The 13365-nt window shown below is 37.4% G+C and overlaps 1 protein-coding gene across 1 annotated transcript in view; it reads right to left on the bottom strand.

Moving 5' to 3' along the window:
• The window catches only part of LOC107590641 (nucleoside diphosphate kinase 7-like), a 27594-nt gene extending 14249 nt beyond the window's left edge, over positions 1-13345 (bottom strand). The window contains exon 1 of the mRNA XM_016279515.1: positions 13225-13345. Coding sequence (XP_016135001.1) covers positions 13225-13323 — 99 coding nt within the window. The 5' untranslated portion in view covers positions 13324-13345. The remainder of the gene's footprint in view (positions 1-13224) is intronic.
• Positions 13346-13365: the final 20 nt, after the last annotated feature.

Below are 13365 nucleotides of genomic sequence, written 5' to 3'. Positions count from 1 at the left end.
TAGGGCCGGCAGATTGCGACCGAGGATACGAAAGATCCCCAGTACAGGTCTCGTCATCGTACGGAAAAAGTTTGTGATATAGTCTGTGATATAATGGCTCAAGGAGCAAAACCGAATGCTGGAAAACTTTTGTGAAACTGAGGTAAGTTGGCGGTATATATACACACGTATGTGCTTGTTAAGGCGCTTAGTTGACGAGCTCCACCTGGGCCAGACTGATTATCTGATCGTGCTCCTCCCGAACCTTGTTAATAAAACATAATTTTGTGTATTTGGTGTAACAGAATATGTTGACATGCTTTAATGTTCAAAAAACACATTATTTTTCAAATACTGTACATTATTGTAGGTCATCTATGCCCCGCCTCTCTCAAACGCTTCGTTTTCTACAAAGTCCCTCCTTCCGACAAGCGCAATCTGCTCTGATTGGCCAGCTGACCCAGTGCATTGTGATTGGCCGAACACCACAAGCACTCGTCGGAAATGTAACGCCCCTTACCATAATCGCGAGTTTCAACTTTCAAAATAAATGTAAAAACAGAGCCCGAAAGGGGGACAGAGTCGCGTGACAGACACAATGATGAAGCTGGTATGTGTTTGCAGTACACAAGCCACGGTTAAGACAGCTGACTCCACTGTGATGTGATGCTGTCTCTCTTTCTCTCACACACACGCGCGAGCGTGCGCACACACACACACGATGCGCAAAACTCCGCATTTGAACAGTCAATAGCAAATACTTAAACTAATAACAAAACAGTAGCTGATTCAGAAGCGCCAGATTGTCATAGCAAAGTCAGAATTACCTCCTCTCCTAGGTTCACGAAACGGTCGTCCATAAAATGCATTGCTGTTCTGTTGTAAGTAATCTTAAAGATTCCTAAATGCATCTACTTTCGGAAGGCCAAATAAAGTGCTTTTGCTTTCGCCTAGAAACACACAGCGTCTCCCTGACATGCTGCTTCAACACTAACTGCGGTTACTGAAACCACGCCTTCTTTCTTTGCATGAACATTTGGGCGGCATTATGAAAATATTTCCACATAGTGAGGTAGATATGTGGGGGCGTGTTAGAACGAGCCGTTTTAGGGGGGCGTGGCAGAGTCTTAACTTTGATAAAGAATATCTCTTTGGTTTTGAGACTTTAGTCTTTGCAACTTCAGGGATCTTATCTATGCACAATCAGCTTGTAACACTCCAAAGAGAAAGGAAAACTTGAAATCGCATCATATGACCCTTTTAATCAAAATAATCAAAATAATTTACATAAAAATAAAAAATAAAAAAATCTTACTGACCAAATCAAACTTTTGGACTGTAGTGTATATTTCATCCAAACATTTATCTTAACAGGACTTAATCAGTCAACTAAACAACTGAAGCATTTACTCTGGTTTAAATAGCCAAATTATTGTTTTAGCCCGACTGGAATCAAACTTTTAAAACACATGCAAATGCACACACACTTGCTCACAGTGAGCTTTATTTTCAGTGCTGAGAGAATTCCTGGCAAAGCTGGCTCACTATAATAGTGTTAATTACCCGTAATGAGTCCTGCCAAGCCCAAACACTGATGGTCACACACAAACTACAGGCTACGGTTAGAAACAAACAAGCTAAGGGAGTTTATTTCGCCTCTCACTGCCTCTTTGTCTCATTGAACTCCTTTGGGAGTAGTGCTTAAATCAACACATTTGTATGACTGAGATATCCATGCTGGAGATATCCATTTCTGACGGCTGCAGTTTAACGTCAATATCAACATGCATAGTGTGTGTGTGTTCATATTCTAAACAGGGCTGTTGCCAGACACACCGCCGATACACACTAAACCTCTCTCACTCCACCACACAGAACATAAAGTAAATGCCATTAGAGACACACTGATGTAACACTACTGTCTATTTAGACTGAGGAAAAAAATGGTTACCTCACAAACCCTCCTCTTGCTGTTCACTGATAAAATGGGGCCCGTTTTCAGAGGGATTTCCCAGTGCCATTTAAAAGTATTTGGCAATCATCACAAATTATTGAAAACTAAAATAACTGTAATTTAGAAAGACAAATTTACACTAGATGGGCAAACTACCCTTAATTGGTCAAATGGGTGAAAAACAATCTGGGCATCAGATCAAGTTAGCAGAGTGTACTGTTCCAGACTTAAACTCCTCATATTTAACCCTGTATGTGCCTGATCAGAATGTCAGCCGATCCTACTGCGTCCAAAAGTTAGAGAACAATAGCACATAATGCAAAAGCATTTGCATCAATTATTTATTTATTTGTTTTTTGTGTGCATTTTCTAATTGAATATATTTTTTAATTTTATATTATTATCAGTGTAAAAATTGCTAGAAATAGAACAGAATCCTTGATATTTTGTATTAATTTTTTCATAACATTCCATTCTTCCTAAAACCTTTTGAAAGAAAGTCATACTAATCAAATACATTTTATTCAAAAAGTAGTCATTCAACTGATCAAAGGTAACAGTAAAGACTTATACATTATTAAAGAAGATTTATACTTTAAATAAATGCTGCTCTTTTGAACTTCCTATTTATCAAAGAATCAGTTTCCAAAAAAATATTAAACAGCACAACTGTTTATAACACTAAATACAAAAAAAAATGTTTATTGAGCACCAAATCAGCATATTAGAATGATTTCTGAAGGATCATGTGACACTGAAGACTGGAATAATGGCTGCTGAAAATTCAGCAACCCAGACTCATTCGAAATACGTGCTTCTAAATACATTTCTGCAACACCGTTGTTAGGTACCTTACTGCACGTTTCGTAGCAGTTTCAAAGTGAAAGGTCCAGAGAGGGGCGCAAAAACATGGGTTCAATACGTGACCCTGGCACGTTTCCGTTACGTTGATATAGGCACATATTGCTGTGCTTTTTTTATTTATTACGTTGCTTCAGGTACGTAATGTGGTGGTTCATATTTCAAAGGTCCAAGGAGTGTCTCTAAAAGTTAATGCTCTATCATGTTGGAAATATCCCCTACACCAAATCCAACCCTAAACCTACCCGATAGTGTTAACAAATGCAAAAGTGATATAAAAACACATTTGTTGACACAGCCATGCTATTTTAACACGAAAAAGAAAAGAAATAAAACAGTAAACAGCCAAAGGACGTAACTTAGAATGGGAGATGGATCGGTTTGTGAAAGGGAAGAGAAAAGCCACAGATGACGTCGCACAGACCCAGGCAGGTGCTGGTCATTTAAGAGCTAAGTGCAGAAAATATGACGAGGCATATCTTGCTCTCGGCTTCACTCATCGTGTCTATACCGGACGCTACAGTTGTCACGTCACGCCGCAACAGCTCTACACTGGACGTGACAAAGTGACCGTTGCAAATCCTTTTACCTACGAGGCATATCTTGCTCTCGGCTTCACTCATCGTGTCTATACCGGACGCTACAGTTGTCACGTCACGCCGCAACAGCTCTACACTGGACGTGACAAAGTGACCGTTGCAAATCATTTTACCTTTGTGCCAGTACATCATAAATAGAACAAGGCATCAGTTTACTGTCGGGGATTTGGCGTGTCGTGCCACGTCGCATCCAGTGTACACAGCGTCACTGATTATAATGGGTTCTACTGTATTTTGCCGCTCGCGTCCGGTGTAGACACGTTGTTTAATGTCGTTGGTGAGGAGGAAAGCCTGTGTGTGTCCTATGCCTTGGCGGACATCATGAAACCCACAATAAATAAATAAATAACAGAGAGAATAATAATAATAATAACAGTTATTCTCTCTATGCTATTTTTCAATGTTTCAAGTGAAGCAGGTGTTTTTTCCCTATACGTTTTTTTATTAAAAAAGCATTAATTTTTCATAATGTTTAGTGAAATTATTTGGTAGTCTGAGGTGGGATGGGGATCCAGGAAGGGGGGTGCGCCAGATTTGTTTATAGGTTTAAAGGGGGTGCGACCAAAAAAGTTTGAGAACCACTGATTTAGAGGCATGTATTTCCAATGAGCCTATGTTGAAATGCAGCTTTGCCACCACAGAAATAAATGACATTTTAAAATACATAAAAATTTTAAATGGCTATTTTGTTTTAGTGTATCATATACTGTACTTTTGATTTTTTTTTTAAATGCAGCCTTGGTGACCATAATAAAAAAATATTTCCCTCCAAAAACGGAACTGTAGTGTAAATTAGATTGTAAATGTAAGATTTTTAGTGTAGTCATTTAGCTGAATCTGAAGCTGGTCACAAGGTCAGAATCTTTTAGTTTACTGTGCACATCAATGCTGCCTCTTACCTGTAAAAATAGCCATGTTTATTAAATGAGGTTGCAGTATCTCCTTCACAGAAGGCTCTCAACTTCACAGCTATTAAAATAGTCAATGTGCTAATCTGCTTTGTGTCTATGTTAATTAACCAGCAACAGATTCCTTTCATTTAAGAGGTCATTTTGAAATCCCAACCATGCCAAAATGGGCCTTCCTAGACCAATCACCAACAGTTCAAACATTTCCAACCAAGCCCTATCTCTACACAGTCATTAAACACACAAACCATAACACCACATGGTTTAATATACCAAATAGCATAAAAATAGATTTGATTTCGGCATATAACGGGTTTCTGAGATATCAAGTTTCAGTTTAAGCGAAAAACTGATGGTAACCTTTAGTCCCAAATGAGTGATGTAGGACCTTGAGAATTAATGATGTCACAATTGTGTTTTCACCAAAGTGCCCTCGAACAAAACACTTCACCACAGGTGGTGGCAAGGGAATTGTCTGCGTAATTAGCATACCTGAAGTCTTTTGAATAAGAAGCTTCAGGTAAATGGCAAGGAACAAAGTCACCATTTGTTTAAAGGTGCAGACGCATTTACCATTCATCTGCTATTTTTTTTACGGGTGAAATCCAGGCATTTCAATAGGAAGTCATGTGACTGGGAATTTCGCGTGAGGGCGAAAGGTGTCCCCATGCAGATTTTGCAATTGGTCCCTCAAATTTGCTGCACTGACCAATAGAAAGCTGCTTGGTTTGAAAGTGACTTTTGTGTCAATGAACCTTTTTGCCCCTCAAAATTTTGCCAAAGTGAGCACACTGAAAGGCATGACAACAAAGGCTACAGTGCTAAGCTAGAGTGAATGTTAGACAAAAAGTTGACATATAAACTTTTTTTTTTGCCAATGATGACATTTTCAACAGGCAGAATGATCAACAACAAACCAAAACAGGCTTTCCTAATGTTAGGAAATACAGGGAATAGCTGTGAGCTAATTTGGTGGGCAAACTATGCGAGGCAGTTCCAGTTCAGTCCCAGTCACATGGCTCACTCACTCCCTGTTCCTGGTGCCACTCTGATGTAAGAGGGCCTTAATTAAGCAGCAATCGATGCTGTGGGACGACACTGGAGCCTCCTAGGAGAGCACCGCCATGGTAACTACAGGTCTCCACGGCCCTGCCTTTATGGCCACATGCTTACAGCACTGACACACGCTAGCACTCAGCACTAACTGACATCACAATTAAACCCTGACTGATTGAATGCGGATCAACAATTTGGTTTACAACAGGAAATGCACATGGGCTGATGCTGTTAGAGAGCTATTTATTCTCCCATGGGTACAAATGAGTCACTTGGTCAACATGGTATTTATGAAACAAAATATCAAGCATGAAATTGTTAAAATTACAATTTCAATTCCAATTAAAATATACATTAAGATAGGAATACATTTGTAAGCATTGGGAAGAACTTATTATATATATTCTTTGGCCAGGTCAGATATTAATGGATATTTGATGAAAAATCAAATTTCTCTTGCTCTTTTGAAATTAAATTCAATGCACCACGCACAGAGACATTGTAAGGTGATTAAAATGGGATAAATCATAATACTCAAAACCTTACAAAAGAGCCAATTAGATTTTTTATAGAGGTATGACCTATTTATTTACTCTTGAATGAACATTAGCTGGACCAGCCTGAGAAATAATGCTTTTTTTTAACATGGTTTGAACACAATTTAGGATAAAAGCAAGGGACTTTGACTATGTAAAAACACTACCTTCCAAAAGTTTGGAACAGAATTTTTTTTTAATTCAGCTAAGACACATTAAATTGATCAAAGTACAAATAAAGACGTTTATGATGTCACAAAAGAATAACATGGATCAATATTTCCACAAAAATATTATGCAGCACAACTATTTTCAACATTGATAATACAAAATGTTTCCTGAGCACCGAAGGATCATGTGACACTGAAGACTAGTAATAACTGGTGAAAATTCAGCTTCGCCTTCACAGGAATAAACTACATTTTAAAATATATCAAAATAGAAAACATTTGTTTTACATTGCAATAATATTTACAATTTATATTTAAATATTTTAAATATTTGAATTGTGATTAAATAAATGCAGCCTGGGTGAGCATGAGAGAGAGAAAAATCTTACAATCCCCAAACTATTAAACATTAGTAAAAACAACTGAACTTACTAGAAACACTATGGCCTTTCTGAACAGCATTTTGCCTGAATATTAGAGAAGCATCTACAGCACATTCGGTCATTTGTACTTGAGTGACTCAGACCTTGTCAAATACCCTAATCCAGGAAAAACCTCATTGTTACTAATTGCCTGCATTTGCTCTTTATTTGCAGGTTATAACGTGTTGGCCTGTCAAACAGATCTAACAAGACTGTACAGAAGACACGTGAGACAACAGTGCCAATTGTGCTTCGTTTCTCTCTGTAGCAGGCAACACAGGCCTTGACTGACACAGAGACATACTAGAACAAGCACACTAGATTACTAACATCCTATAAAACTCAGCTCAGGGCACTCGAAAAAATATTTTTTTCACAAACTTGATCTTACACTGTAGTGCTGTATTAAAGACATAATTCTGCCTCCATAAACCACTGTTTACTTCTGATATGATTGGAACACGCGGATACACAAAATGCTCTAGGAGCACATGCTCTCGTCTAAACTAGGCAAACACAGTGTCCAAACATCTAATCCTTTATCTTATCACCATTGTGTCTGTGACAAATTGGGCACAGTTACATTCCCACTGTATAGGTTTACCATGTTACAAGTAAGTTACCTTCGTTTCCAAGTGGAGGATCTGTTACGGTATTTTGGCACCTGGAGCTGAAAGCCAGTCAGTCATTGACAGGCATTCAGTTGAACTTTGTCAGCTGATACGATCTGTCAGCACAATACATTATTCATGAACTCCAACACCATATGAGACTTAAGCACAACTAAGAGAACAGGACCTTGGTGCGTTCTCACACAGAAAACAAATGGCTAATTTCTTCTGACCAACCTTGGACAAAAGTCAGCTTGTCAAGTTCAAACAGACATATACAGAATGTAAATGAATGCAGAAAGGCAGACAATAACAGCAGGTATTTACACAGGAACCAGTGAATTAATTATTTTGCGAGGTTGGTCTGATCTAATAAAACAGCAGAATACAATTTCACACATTTAGAAACAACCTTGTAACTTGTTCAAGGAAGTTTTGTCTAGAAAGACACTTTTTCCTTGTGTACACAGACACTTGAGTCAGAGAATCAGGTTAAACTGAACAATCATAACAAGCAGGAATAAGAAAGGTAAAAAGTCTCGAGTGGACTCGAGTGGAAATCGTAAAGCCAACAGGATCCACCATTATGAATTTTTCACTACTGTCACACATATCCCCTTGCTCTTCTTCAGTTCTATCGACATGATAAAGTGATCGTTACCATTGGGGAAAGCACAGTGTTCCACAACTGATATCATTCCAGTGAAAACCAGCAATACTACATAAAAAAATAGAGAAGACAGTGTTCAGAAAATACATGCCCTCAAAACCAGATGTGTCAATGAAAATGACCGAAACTAGGGGGCAAGGTCTGATTTATGGTACCGATATGGTACCGATATGTTGTACATTCCTACTATTTATTGTAGTTTTCAATGTGTTTTAATTTAGATTTTGTTGAACAAAGTAATATACATTTATAATATTGCCCATTAAACAGTTATTGGCCATAACATTAAAATAATTATCGGTTGTGGTCATAGTTTCATTATTAGTGCATCCATATTTTTATTTATTTATTCATTTTTTAAAAAGCACAAAACAACAATGTCCTCCTTGCAGGGACTGGTGCTACACTAGGACACAAAGAGGCTCAAAATATGATAAATTCTGCCAAATGAAGCATGTATCTTCAGGTATGAAGTTAATCTTCAGTGTTGGTGGCATAATGACAGACACATGTTCCTACCTCTGTTTCTTGTTTTCCACCTTATGATGGACCGCGCTGTGCTGTGCTATTGCCACCCAATACAGTTTTTAAATCAAAAATAGACTTTACAACTATTCTCATGGACCTTCCCATTTCATTATTTGGTAAGACATGGGGCAACCTTTTGAGCAATTTTGCTGGGCAACTTTTTTGAGTAATGTTGCTTGGGCACTTTCCCATTGAGAATGGGTAAGAAATTTCTATCTGGATAATTTAGATCGGTTGTGGGCCCTGTGTCTCACCTGGTTGCCCGTTGAAGTTGCCTAGCAACATTGCTCAAAAATTTGCCCCATGTATCATCAGCCTAAAGCCCCGAGCGACTTTTTCCACTGAATGTCACTAGACTCTGTGCTGTGAAGACGCTTGTGGGCGTTCCTACTGTCGCTCTAATGTTATTGGTAGACTGCACGTTTGGACATATCTTTAGAAAATGCAATCACAAACTATATATATTGCTGGTAAAACTAAGATATCATTCTAATATGACTAGGAATTAGACTTAAAAAAAAATTAAAGTACCATTCTGCTGTTGAAGAGTGTTGTTATATAAACTACAGCAGTGCTCGTGCATTAAATCATTAACCAGTGCTAAAATGCTCACTGCATCATATAATTAACAACTCAAACCATCAATGTATGAATCAAAATCACTTAGACAGCCAACAGTTTATTTTCTATGCATTTTTTTATATATCCATGTCTGTGGTTACAGTAAAATCATATAAAACAGTGAAATTGCTCAGGAAATCGGTCCTGTCTTGCCTGTATTCGAGACAGTGACGTGTGAGCGCCACTGACAGATTCTTCACTCCTATTGGTTGTCGCTCGTGAAATTCGCTGTTCATTTGCATAAAGTTATACATTTCTTAACTTTTGTCTCTTGACTCACATTGCTTGACACGCCCACATTCTGTTGCCAATGGTCACTGTCGCTCGTGTCGCCAGCTCTCCATTGAAAATGAATGGGAGCATGATGCTTTGTCGCTGTGTGTCGCTGGCAGTGTGAACGGGGCTTAAGGCTTTACATGACACTAAAGTGTGTGCAAAAGAGTGGTTAGTGAAGCATGCTGAATCTAGACTGACTAACCACATCATCAAATGACCTCTCCCACCAAAATCTATCATACACATCTCACAACTTTGAAGCAGATGTCATAAAAAGCTGACCTGCACTCAAAAAACTTAATGATGCTCTGTCAAGGTCTCACAAAACTTTACACATTCCAACCCGAATTAAATGTAATCTTTCTGTTTGTACAGGATTTTGAAACTTTCGGCTGAAATGAAAGAAAAACACGCCTGCCTTCAGACTCAAACAGCGATGAAGAGTATTATCCTCTCTTTATGAACTACAACTAATCCTTCACAAACAATGCTGAACATATTCTCCCTTTCTTTTGTTCACACAATCCTGGAGTCTCAAAGTGTTAATGGTTTACCCTAATATCCGGCTTGCAAATCAATTTTGACTTTTTGTATTTTGGTTTGGCCTTTAATGCAATCCTGCAATATTATCTTAAGGACTGTTAGACTAAGCTAATACATTTTTTTTCACTAGGCTTATTACAGGCTGAAAGCATGAATGCAAACATGCCACTGTAGTCTAGGTGACAACAACAAACAAAACTGCATGCAACTTTTTCTTAAAAAAGAAGATTAGTTAGGTGTGTCGACACAGATGCATGCAATCATAAGATTTCTTCCATTACAATCAATAGAGCGGTCTACCCTGGGAACTGTGATGATGTACTTTCAGTTGACAAACTCTCTATATCTACTCTGGCTACTTTATTTTGTATGCAGCTCGAGTCATAGCGTGATGACACCTCCCGCCATTTCCTGTCCTCTTTCTAGTGTTGTTAAAGCTAAAAATAAAATTATTAAATGAAATTAAACAAACATTTAAAATAATTTTCTTTAATTGAAATAAGGCTGAAATAAATACAAATTCTAGATGATAAACTTTAAAAATGTAAACAAAATTTTTTAAAAAGTTGCCTTGACAATAAGTTTACTTTCAGTTGACAAACTCTCTATATCTACTCTGGCTACTTTATTTTGTATGCAGCTCGAGTCATAGCGTGATGACACCTCCCGCCATTTCCTGTCCTCTTTCTAGTGTTGTTAAAGCTAAAAATAAAATGATTAAATGAAATTAAACAAACATTTAAAATAATTTTCTTTAATTGAAATAAGGCTGAAATAAATACAAATTCTAGATGATAAACTTTAAAAATGTAAACAAAATTTTTTTAAAAGTTGCCTTGACAATAAGTTGAAGTACTACAAAAAATTAAAATAAAAATAGATTAAAGACATACCCTGTTAAGAGCTGTGCTACAGTTTAAGATAAATGACTGAATTCAGTCTAAACACTACTACGAAGTTTTTATAAGTTTATAAATGGATGTAAAAGGTGGCTCAGTACACATGTTTAGTGTGATTTGGTTAATGGAAAGGAATGGGTGGAAACCCCCCATTTATACACAGCAACAATCAAAAAGTGTTTACGGTACAATAGATAGACCAGGTTATCTCACCAAAACACACATAATAACTGTTTTATGCATCATACTGGCAGTGTTTATAAACCACAGACATGCAGCCACAGATCCAGCACAAAAGGAGGGGGGAAAGCAGGAGAACTTGTCAAAATAAAGAGCATGGGTTAAAAGAACTTGTGAGATTATAAGACAATAAGTGTTGCTGTTGTGACCAGACAATGCTGATATACAGCCTTGCAGAGTGTTTAAAAACCAACCACACACTCTCACGCTCTCTCTCTCTCTCTTTACTTCTGTGCCATGTGAATGTGTGCGTGTATGTGTGTGAGCGAGAGAGAGAGAGAGTGTGGGGAGGTCCCAGGGCGGGGTAGTCAATTGAGAAGTGTGGAGCTCTTTCCGGAACCCATGATTGAGCAATCCAGTTTGACCTTGTAAAGGTCACAACACTGCAGCCATGTTTTGCATATCAAAGCCATTTGTGTCAAAGAACACAAATATCTAGTGGGTGAGAATCCGCTTGTGTAAGGCATAAACTGTGAAAAATGTAGTCAATAGAAACATTTCATGTCGTATCACCCGTATGTCCATCTCTTGATTTATAAAGCGTTAACAGCATGACAGTTTGCTACTGAAGGTCCAATCTGATCTCAGAAGAAAACGTAACTATTTTACAAGGTGGCGAATTTGTATGAAATGTGTAAGATTTGTTCAAAAACATGCAATTTTTTGAAAAAGTGTAAACTCCTAAACTTAAGTGGGAAGTAAGCAGACTGTATGCAAATGTACAAATAATGTCATACTAATTCAGACGAATTAGCCACAAATTTGCCAAAGAGAATTGCCATGAGAGTGTGTTGGGAGTTCTGAGTGGATGATTTGCCCTAATGAAACCACTAAAAAAAGAAAAAGCATCCATATATAAATCCACTGGATTTTCTTCTATTACCATGGTCTGTCTGAATACTCAGTTCTTACTGGTTGGAAGGTGTGTGTTAAAAAACCATTTAATGCACAATTCCAATCAGTTTAATCCCTGTTCCAATGAATGAAATGCCTTTTGATAAGTGTTATATTTTACAAAGAATCAGCAATTTGTTATATTAAAGACCTTTTTTAAATGTAAAGTCAGCAACACCAAAGCTCCAAAAGTATTAAAAAAATGTATAAAAAAAACCCCGTGTGAGACATTTCGAGCATGTAGGCTCTTCTTCAGACGTCTGTAGTCTAAAAAAAAAAACATTTTGGATACTTTTGGAGCTTTGGTGTTGTCGACTTTACATTTAAATTTTTCCACTTGTTTCTTAGTTGAGCACCCAGTTGAGATCGATGTGCGTGCTTTTGCCTGCTCTTTATATTAAAGACCTTGCCTTTAGCTCATGTCAAAGACATTAACCATGATTTGCTTTCCATTACTAATCAGAAAGAGGAATTCTCATTTTATTGGACAAAAATTTTGAAATAACCCCTTTATTCTGGAGCAATTTATTCTGGAAGACAAATAGTTATTATTAATTGTATATGTACTATGTATTATTATTATTTTTTGGTTTATTTTAATAATAATAATATTTAATAATAATAATAATTTGTTTTAATAATAATAACAATACTTTATAAAATGTTATATATGCTAAAAATAATTGTATTACATTTTAAACTCAATAAGTACATAAACCTAAAAGCTAACAAGACTAAAAGTCACAATACTCCAATTTTATTTCATTGGGTCCTTGACCAGATGACTAAACTCTAGAGCCCTTAGCCCACGTTTTTACCATCACAGGAAACCAACTGGACCATGAGCAAGCACCACAATGAAAATGACAAAGTCCACATTATTATCAAACCTTTTAGTACCGTGCGTAAGGCCGATAAACCCCAACCCAAGGACTCCAAGAAGCAAGGATTGTAATTCTTATCTAATGGTACATCATGACTGGTACCTGCAATTTACAAGCTATCTCTGGCAGTAGTAGAAATCGGTTGGCAGAATGGTGGCCACCTAGAGCGGATACAGTTGTCATGCAACATGAGTGGGCAGACTAATCTTTCGTACAAGACGAAACCTTCATGGTGGTGTACATTTCGACTGGCTGATGCAGACACAAAGCAGGTTTTAAAACCGGGGAGTACAGATGATATGCCTTCAAAGTGCTAAAGATTACATTATACATAAGGTAAAAGAGATCACGGAGTCCAAGAGACTGAAGGACCATTAAGTCTCTGTTATAACTTTCATAAAACCTTGAGGTGATAATGAGGTTACATGTTCATATACATACAGTATATAAAAAGAGAACTTAAACTATTTATGCAATGATTGTGGGTATAAATGCATAATTTAAGCTTTCTTGGGGGAAACCTCAAGGAAATAAATACACATTATAACAAGACTGAACCATCTTGTTACTCACAGGGTCTGCGGGTCCACAGAACTCCCGAAAGGTTCTGGGTGCGTCGGTAGCATGGATCTCCAGGGCCATGCAAGGTCCGGAACAAAGTTCATCCACCATATTCTGCAACACAAGCAGTCAAGAGTTAACGACTCCCCTCAG

Source organism: Sinocyclocheilus grahami, unplaced genomic scaffold, assembly GCF_001515645.1.
Source record: "Sinocyclocheilus grahami isolate Dianchi unplaced genomic scaffold, SAMN03320097.WGS_v1.1 scaffold131.1, whole genome shotgun sequence".
In the NCBI taxonomy this organism is placed as follows: Eukaryota; Metazoa; Chordata; class Actinopteri; order Cypriniformes; family Cyprinidae; genus Sinocyclocheilus; species Sinocyclocheilus grahami.
This window is presented reverse-complemented; position numbering and strand designations above follow the sequence as displayed.